At 60.6% G+C, this 8,468-nt stretch overlaps 2 protein-coding genes across 2 annotated transcripts; both read right to left on the bottom strand.

Moving 5' to 3' along the window:
* Positions 1 to 1,721: 1,721 nt before the first annotated feature.
* On the bottom strand, positions 1,722 to 5,304 carry LOC148050628 (maestro heat-like repeat-containing protein family member 7). The gene is made up of 8 exons (XM_087741150.1): positions 5,170 to 5,304; positions 4,951 to 5,088; positions 4,334 to 4,510; positions 3,746 to 3,901; positions 3,009 to 3,110; positions 2,511 to 2,613; positions 2,134 to 2,193; positions 1,722 to 1,861 (listed from the first exon to the last, which is right to left on the bottom strand). The coding sequence occupies exons 1-8, from the start codon at positions 5,302 to 5,304 to the stop codon at positions 1,722 to 1,724; spliced, it is 1,011 nt and encodes a 336-aa protein (XP_087597276.1).
* Positions 5,305 to 5,651: 347 nt separating this feature from the next.
* LOC148050627 (uncharacterized) lies at positions 5,652 to 8,251 on the bottom strand. The gene is made up of 6 exons (XM_087741149.1): positions 8,174 to 8,251; positions 7,641 to 7,745; positions 7,227 to 7,404; positions 6,634 to 6,728; positions 6,026 to 6,175; positions 5,652 to 5,828 (listed from the first exon to the last, which is right to left on the bottom strand). The coding sequence occupies exons 1-6, from the start codon at positions 8,249 to 8,251 to the stop codon at positions 5,652 to 5,654; spliced, it is 783 nt and encodes a 260-aa protein (XP_087597275.1).
* Positions 8,252 to 8,468: the final 217 nt, after the last annotated feature.

Genomic DNA, 8,468 nt, shown 5'->3' with positions numbered 1-8,468 from the left:
TGTCGTACCTCCCGTCGGCTGTGGAAGGACTAAAAGAGAACAGACCTCATCAAAACCCAAATGCAACTGCAAAACCCATCTGAGAAAGGCTGATGAACCCACCTCCCTTTCGCAACCACCCCTCGGTCTCAAAACTTTCGAAACCCCTTCTCTTCTCCTGAACTTTCAGGGAAGGAAACCCACTCCTTCCCGACAGCTCCTGCCCTGTATTTGCAGCCCTGAACCCCCCGTGTCGGCCGCTCCTCGGGAGCTGCTCTTCCCTTCTGCCAGCGCCTCCTGTCTTCCATCTTCCCGCAGACTCCGGGCTCTGCCACAGGCCCACAAAACAACTGAAGTCCTGATGCTTATCATCTCTGAGGGGCCTGCCGCAAGCTGCAAACATGGTACTCTGTCGGCGATCGGGAAAGGCGATGAGCTGTTCCATACCCTGAAAGACACTATGCCTTATGGCCCTGCTGCTTTCTTGAGACACGTGAAACCCCATAGACAGATGCATACAAGATGCCCACCTGAAGCCCTGCCAGGTCATCTTCCCCCAGCTTTTATTGCTGAGCACGAGGCCATATGGTCTGGCACGGCCCTTCTTTAATCCGGGCCACTTCTAGGTAATTTACCTGCAGCCTGGAGTAGAAAGACAGCCAAGCCCTCGGCTGGCATTTTGTCTATAGAGACTGTGGAGTTTTGAATCTGAGCGTCTGGCATCCAAGTGCCTAATAGAGTATTCGTCGTCTGGTCTTCTAATATACCCATGCCTAATATATTTAAGGGCCCGAGCGCCACTGTGGGCCTTAGCGTTCTTCGATTCGGCAGGGTTAACTTTATCATAGCTACTGAGAGCTGTTGTCTTTTTCCGGCAATCCTTGTTATAGAAACCCTTTCTCAGGGTTTCCGGATGAAGCCAGGCTCGTCCCTGGCTTTAATCATCGATACCGAGACTCCTGTGGCTATGAGTAAAGAGAACATTTATCGTTCGCCACTCATGGTACACGATGGCTTTTACTACAATGAATTCAGATGAAAACTTTTGGCCACTTGGGAGGGGTCATTGGACCTGCCTGGGCCGGCAGCTGGCGTTTCCTCCCTTAGCTCGCCTTAGCTGGCCCTTGCTCCCTTAGTTTCTTATGATTCTGACCTGCCTTTGCCATTGGGGACCATCCTTTCCCGCTCTCCCTTCCGACAGACCGCCATCTCAGGCGTTCCCATAAAGGCCATCCACTTCTGCAGCCCTCGAGCCATCACGGTTGTATTGGGTTTTGCGTGGCAAGGTGCGCCTCTGTGATAGCATATTTAAGAAGGGGAAAAAAGCCCTGTGCAGCTGATGCCAGAGAGAGGAGTGAGAATATGGGAGAGGAACAACTCTGCAGGCAGTAAGGGCAGTGGAGAAGGACGGGGAGGAGGTGCTGCAGGCGCCGGAGCAGAGATTCCCCTGCAGCCCGTGGTGAAGACCATGGTGAGGCAGGCTGTCCCCCTGCAGCCCATGGAGGTCCACGGTGGAGCAGAGGTCCACCTGCACCCTGTGGAAGGGACCCACATAGTACAAGGTTCCTCACCTGATTAGGCTCCTCCCCTCCTTTCCCCCGCTCTCCTCTCCCCTCCCCTTGCTGTCTGCTCAGCCCGCTCAGGGCACTACGCATCTGAAGGACACCACTGGTTTGGGCTTCTTGTTCCAGCTTTATTAAAAGAGAGCCATTTTCCTGAGGAAAGGTGCACCTCCGCCTGGCTTAGCAGCACCAGCAGCACAGTGCTCGCAGGGTGGATCCTGATCTTGGCTGCACCCTTGGAGAGCTCAGGATGATGATGATGGTCTGAGCTGCCAGGGAAGCGACTGAGGCGTTGCTGTCTCTTTCCATGGGCTGAAGGGCTGCGACAGAGAGAAACAGAGCCGAGATGAACTGCCGTGTGTGCAGAGACCCCCCTGCATCCATCCCCTCCAGACCATGCCAGCCCCACCCGCCTCTCTCCCTGGCCAGGAGAGAGCTGTTGCACAGGAAAGCCCCAAATGCCCCCGACATGTTCCCCTGCCCCTGGAGCGTTGCCCTGGAGCAGGGCAAGGCATGGCAGCACCCTGCCCAGGCTCTGTCCCCTGCCCCACCAGCCCCGGCCAACACAGCACTGCCTCACTCTGCCACTCACCGCTGCAGAGCTCAGACAGCTTCTCCTTGCTTTGGTCCCTCAGGGGCCGCGCGGCAAGCCCTAGGCACAGAGCTGCGTCAGCCCCCTGCTCCCCAGCGTGCTCCCAGCAGCACAGCCCTCAGCCCTGCCGGCTGGGCTGCACGCCCTCCTGCCCCTCATCAGGGCTGACCCCAGGCAAGACCAGTAGCCGAGGCGGGTGGGACGGAGCAAGGCACCCACCAAGGCCACCTGCGTGGGCAGGGCTGGGAGAGGGAGGCCAAGGCCCTGCACGGGGCAGCTGGGGCTCTGGCAGCCACAGGGCTGCCCCTTGCTGCTGGTGCAGCGGCAGGGACTGGGGCCAGGCTGCCAAAAGAGGGACCCGGGGGGCTGTGGCTCACCGATGAACCTCACGGCCGCCTCTCGCAAGCTGGCCTGAGCATCCTTCAGGTATGGCAGGCTCTGATGGCAGTACTCTTCAGCCCTGCTCCTGTCCTGCAGCAGCTGGAGAGAGCACAAGCGTATGGGCATGTCACAGTCCCTCCCCAGTTGGCCGGACCAGTCCCTCCTCCCAGCACCTCCCGTTCCCCTTCCCCTCCAGGCCCTTCCCGTCTCCCAGCCAGGAGCCCTGTGGGAGTGAGACGGAGAGAGAGCCAGAGGCAGAGGGGTCCCAGGGGTGCTGAGACCCCTCCCTCCTGCTGGCTGCGGGGAGGGGAGAGGGCTGTGGAGAAGAGCCCTTGGGGGCTCTGTTCGTGAGGACAGGGAACAAGGATGCAGCTCAGGACCGTGGGCTCTGGGCTGCAGCAGGGCAGGCGAGGCACATGGGCAGAGCCCACGCCCCAGACACGGCGGGCAGCCCTCGTCCAGCCTGGGCCCCGGAGCTTGGGGGTTGTCCTCACCAAGCGCTCTCCAATCCTCCATGTCTGCTCTGTCTGCACCAGGTGTTTGAGCTCCTTCCACTTGAGGAGCTCTGCTGCAGCAAGGAGGGCTTCCCCAGAGGCCTGCGGAACAGCAGAAGCTGGGAGATGTCACCAAGGACTGGGGAAGGAGACCTGGCACCCCCCTCCCCTTGGCTTTGTTCCTGGGGTGATCCTGGCTTTAGGAAGCTGGGACATGCCCTGGGCCAGACATCGGGGGTCTCTTGGGCGCAGCCCTGGGCAACAGAGATTGAGGCTTAAAGCCCTGGCCTTCCACACTTGCAGGGACAGCAGGGAAGCCTGTAGGGACGCACGTATTCATGCCTCGGTGGCCACGGGCTGCTGCTGAGCCCTGCTGGACCAGGTAGGGCAGGTCTGGGAAATGTCCGTGCCAGCTTCTGCGCCCCTGCTGGCGCTGGCTGTGCAGGGACCCTTGCTATGGGCTGCGCTGGAGGAGGGCTGAATGGAGGGTGCATAGCTGGGAGGGGGCTCCACCTCCCCTTCCAGCTCTGCAGCAAGAGGCACTGGGGAAAGAAGGCGGCAGCGGTGGGTCCGGTGCAGGGACGGAGAGCAGCTCTGCCCTGTCCTCAGTGACTTGGGCAGTTGGACCCCGAGGTTACACACATTCCCAGAGTCTGACAGCCAGCAGCTCTTGCCCCTGCTGCCCAGGGGGTCAGCTCGCCCTTCCCTGTGTCACTGGCCAGCTTTGCAATCTCTACCCTGGCTACGCTGTCCGTCTCGTCATGCTTATGAAAGAAGAGCGGGAGCAGGCCCCTTCGCACTTTCTTCTTCATCCTCTTCTTGTCACTCCTCACCACAGTCTCCAGCATGTCTCTGAAGAAGCTGATGGAGAGCTCTCTCATCTGGCTGGACTCCTGGTAGGGAGAAGGAGAGGGGGACTTGAGAAAGAGGCTCTCCCTGCTTACTGTGAGCATTACCCAAGGGCGTGAGCATGGCAGATGGGAGGGGAGATGCTGCGCGGCCGGGCTCTGCACACAGGAGCTGTGGGAATCTCTGGTCCTGCCTGGCAGCGCAGCTGGGGAGCCCTCGGGGCTCTGAGAGCAGCTCTTGGCCTGCAGGTGCTTTGCACAGGGGCCCGGCTGGGCCCCGGCACAGGGGGCTCAGGTCGCCCGGAGGCATCAACCTGTCGGGGAAGTCGTGCTGGGCTGCAAAGGCCAGCAGCCATCCCACGAGCGCCCAGGGGAGCAGGCCCTGCTCTGAGTGGTGCGCGCAGGGCTGGGCTGAAGGGCAGCTGCTGTTGCCCAGTGCCCCCCTCTGCGGGGCTCAGGCTCCCACATCAGCCTTACGTCGTCAAAGAGGGGCAGGAGCTTCTCCACCAGCTGCACAGCGATGGAGCTGGCCTCCTTCCTCTTCAGGTGACCCATCACGTTTCTGATCACCTCCAAGGCCTTCATCTTGACAGCTGTGTTGCCATCCTGGAGCACCTCCATGACGTGTGGCAGGAGGACCTGCATTTTTCTCGCCTGTGCGAAAGACAGAGTTTCCTTTTTGTGAAACGGTCAAAGACCGCCCTGGCAAAAATGCTCTGGTCATTGAGCACCAGCCTTCTGTCCGGCTTCCCGGCAGGTGGTGGCAGAGGAATGTTGGCAGAAGCCTCCCGGTAGGTGGTGGCCATGGGCACGCTGATGGGGACGTGGGAGAGCAGGGGGAGGGCAGGAAAGCAAAGACTCCCTGTCCCCTGCTCGGCCACCCCCTTTTCCCACAGGCCCAAAGGGGCAGGTGGCTTGGAAACCCTCCGTGCCTGGAAAGCTCCCCAGGCAGCCACCAGGCCCCAGCATGTCAGGGAGGGCATTTGGAGCAGTCACCCCACTGCCTGACTCCCAGCCAAGGCCAAGCCACCGCCTTACCCACTGCCCCAGCCCCTGGCTGCCAACATGGCTCCCCTCAACGGTGCCCTGCTCACCGTGTCAGGCCTCTCTGACAGCGTGACCAGGCCTCTGAAGAACAGGAAGACCGTCAGCAGGCTTGGATGCCTCGGGGAGCTCTCGACACGGGACAGCTCAGCAAAATCCTCTGACTGAAAGTCACTGGAGGCCATCGGCTGAAGCAAACACAGCAGTGAGATACTGGCAGAGCCCGCGGGGCTCGCTGAAGGTGACCAAGGCCTTTTCTGGTAACTCACAGCCGAGTGAGGGATGCAGGCGTCCTCTGTGGCTGAGGTGGACAGGCTGCCTAATTTCATGCCCTGGACTTTGCTGAGGAACTCCTTTAAGATCCTCTCCAACGTCTGGGGGACAGAAAGCATCACCTCCCACATGGCCACGCCAGCGCTGCAAGGCAGAGGGCTCTGGTCAGCAGGGCTGCCTCAGCCACAGCAACATGGCCTGGGACAGCCCTGCAGGATGCAGACCCTGCCCCTTGCTCGGGATGCCCTGGGCAGGCAGCAGAGGGCTGAGGTGGTGTTCCGCGTGGGGCTGGCAGGAGCGTGGTGGCGGGGCTCTGGGCTGGCTTGGCCAGCTTTGGCTGCTGCAGGCCTGGCCGACCCACCAGGGCTGGAAAGCGGGGTGGGCTGGAGGGCCCTGCTCCTTGGGGGTGTCCTGCGGTATTCCGTGCCTCTGGCAGCCAGAGAGTCTCCAGGTCCCTCTCCACGCCGGGAACAAGCCCTCATGGCTTTTGGGGCCAGTACCTGTCTCCTGGTGGAGAGAACTTCACCAGGCTGATGACCACTTGCGTGGGGGACTGGTTGGTCAGCAGGACAAGTAGCGACTCCACGCTCTGCCGGACTGACTCCATGTCGATGCATTCCAGGTTTCTGTGGATGCAGCTCATGATCTTTGGCACCTGCAGGGGACACAGGGGAGGATGGTGCTGCCACTGGAGGGCAGCCATTTCCTCAGCTGCCCCTGCCATCCCTATCATCTGCTGGCTTAAGGGGGCTTCAGGTGCCGGAGACACCAGGGTTTGGGAGGGAGGGATGGAGGCAGGAACAAGGCCTGACAGGGCTCAAGGGCAGGGCAATCCAGCCACAGGCCACTTACATCCGCCAGCCAGAAGTCAGGGTGTCTCATGACCACATGCAGCACGTTTCTTGCCACCTCCTTGTCAAAGATGCCGGAGTCTCCCAGCGCCTCAACGGCCACAAGGACGATGTCTGTCCTCTCCGAAGGTCTGAGGTATTCTGCAAACTTCTGTGGGAAGAAGGAAGGCAGCGAAGACATGTCACACCGAGTGCCCTGATGGTGCTGCTTAGCTGGGCAGTGCGAGCAGCCCTGGCAAGAAATGCCCGGCAGTGCTGGCGGCAGTGCCCGCAGGAAAGCTGGCAGCAGGGGCTGCAGTCACTGCACGGGGGAGGATGAGAAGTGAGGGCCCCCGGGGTGAGAGGGGAAGGCTGGGCTCATGGGGACAGTGGGCTGGCCCTACAGAGAACCAGGGCTTGCTGGTGGCCAGGAGGGCTGGAGCTGCTGCTGGGACACTGGAGCGCAGCCCTCGCATCGTCCCTGCGTGGGGACAGCAGGAACCCTCTCTCACCAGGGACAGTGAGGCCACGCCAGCCCCCCTGATTCTGGATGCCTTTGCTCATGCAAGTCCCCTGCTGATGCCACCACCAAGAGTCCCAGCAAAAGGGTGCGGGGGGGGGGCTCATTACCCTGATAAAATCTCGGGTGTAGGGTGAATGCAGCAAGGAGGTGGTCTCAGGTTTCCAGTGGAGCTGTTGTGCTTTATCCTTTAGCACTGACCTGCCTAAAGAGCAGGGGGGAAAACACAGAAGAGTCAATAAGACACAGCAGCTTTGCCAGCAAGCTTAGCAAACCACCCTGAGCTCTGCTTGCAAGATGGCAGGACACAAGCGGTCAAAGAGATTTCTGGAGGGCGTCAGGGATAGCTTCTTGCTACAAGCACTGGGGGGAGCAGCCGCGGTGATGCACAGATGGATCTGCTCTTGACGAGCAGGGAAGACATGGCTTTGGGACATGGTAATCAATGGCAGCTTTGGCTGTGGGGTCCACAAAACAGCGGGGTTCACAAAAGAGTGGGGTTCAAGATGGTGAAAGGAGGGACGGAGGAGAGCAGCAGAGAACAGATCACGGACTTCAGGAGAGCACTCAGCTTCTGCAGCAAAATGACAGCTGGGATGCTACGGGAAGCAGGCGGGAGGGGCAAAGGAGGTCAGGAAGAGAAGCAGACCTATCAGGAGATGTCTGTGTGCAGAGGGACGAAGCCCACCACAACTTCTCTTACTTTCTTGCTTATGGATGAATTCATAGAGGAAATAAAGAGCATTCCAAACTATAGAGCTTGTCGCTCCCTCGGAAGATAGGAAAAGAAGGAGCCGTCCCAGCAGCTGTCCCAGGACAGGGATCTGGATGTCTCCGTAGCAGACAGGGCCACACACGTCTCTTGCAAAGTGGTGCCAGTGCTGGGCGAGGGAGACAGAAGAGCAGAAGGGTTGAGGGCAGGCAGCTGGTGCCAAAGCCCTGAACCCAAGAGTGTGTCCAGGGCTGGATGCCTGGTGAGTCAGGGCTTTGCAGGGCCAGGCCAGCCACGGTTCCCAAAGCAGCTATCTGGGCAGCAGCCCTGCGTGGGAAGAGCTGCAGGCTGCTCTGGTGTGCAGGCAGGGGAGACCGCCTGGCTGGAGGGTGCCCGGCTCCCTACCTCCAGTGTGGAATTGTCGGCCAGCAAATGGCTCAGCACCGTAATCCTTTCCAAGGCTCTCTCCCGCACAGCTGCTCTCTCAGAGCTGGTGAAGCTGAGCAGCATCTGGGAAGAGAGAAGCTGCTGGTGTGCGCAGGGAGCAGACGCCTGCTCCAGCAGAAGCAGCGCTGCCGAACTGCTGGGCTGGACTCGCACAGTCCATTAAGGCTTCCTCTGACCTCGAGCAAAGCCTGTAGTGGGCTTCCCGGCCTAGCGGTCTCGCAGGCTTGCAGGCTTGGGACAAATGCCCCCCCTTGGGACAAAGGCCAACCTTGTGGCCAGGCAGGAAGGCAGATGCCACCCTCTGCAGCCACTGCAGTCCTGAGGAGCGTGCTGGGCAGCCCCTGGTTACCCAAGGGAGGAGGGCACCCTCCCTGCGGTATGCTGTCTCTGCACGGCACTGCCGTTGGGAGCATCCGCTCAAGAGTGGACACCCCCTTCCCCCCAGGCTGAGGAACAGCCCCTGTGAAGCCCACTCTTTGCACATGCCAGACCTGCAAGATATTCTGCAGCTCCTCGCTGACTCTGGAGGCACGGAAGTTGAGCACCACCGTCTCTAGCATGGTGTCCATGGCTTCCAGGGTCTGCAAGGAGGACAAAGAGTTGTGGCAGTGTTTCCTGCTGTCCCTCTCACCCCCAGGAGACCCATTGGAACTCCCAGAGCCAAGGGAGGACTCCCGTGCTGCCTCGCGGTGCCTGGGAGGGACCCAGGGGCAGACAATCTGCTGCGCGTAGAGCAGCCTGCGGCACTGGACGTGGCCAGGCCCACGGGAAGGGGGCGAAGGGATG

The sequence above is a fragment of the Nipponia nippon genome, unplaced genomic scaffold (genome assembly GCF_047370975.1).
Source record: "Nipponia nippon isolate SJK-2023a ecotype South Korea unplaced genomic scaffold, ASM4737097v1 scaffold_79, whole genome shotgun sequence".
In the NCBI taxonomy this organism is placed as follows: Eukaryota; Metazoa; Chordata; class Aves; order Pelecaniformes; family Threskiornithidae; genus Nipponia; species Nipponia nippon.
This window is presented reverse-complemented; position numbering and strand designations above follow the sequence as displayed.

What these genes read in the sequence shown, in the direction of transcription:
- LOC148050628 (XM_087741150.1), bottom strand. Translation starts at nt 5,304, where the DNA reads ATGTGGGAGGTGATGCTTTCTGTCCCCCAGACGTTGGAGAGGATCTTA. An exon ending in CCTGCATCCCTCACTCGGCT is followed by an intron (nt 5,089 to 5,169) that starts GTGAGTTACCAG and finishes TGTTTGCTTCAG; the next exon opens with CCGATGGCCTCCAGTGACTT. An exon ending in TGTCAGAGAGGCCTGACACG is followed by an intron (nt 4,511 to 4,950) that starts GTGAGCAGGGCA and finishes TCTTTCGCACAG; the next exon opens with GCGAGAAAAATGCAGGTCCT.
- LOC148050627 (XM_087741149.1), bottom strand. Translation starts at nt 8,251, where the DNA reads ATGGACACCATGCTAGAGACGGTGGTGCTCAACTTCCGTGCCTCCAGA. An exon ending in CCGACAATTCCACACTGGAG is followed by an intron (nt 7,405 to 7,640) that starts GTAGGGAGCCGG and finishes TCCCTCGCCCAG; the next exon opens with CACTGGCACCACTTTGCAAG. An exon ending in ATTCATCCATAAGCAAGAAA is followed by an intron (nt 6,729 to 7,226) that starts GTAAGAGAAGTT and finishes CCTGCTCTTTAG; the next exon opens with GCAGGTCAGTGCTAAAGGAT.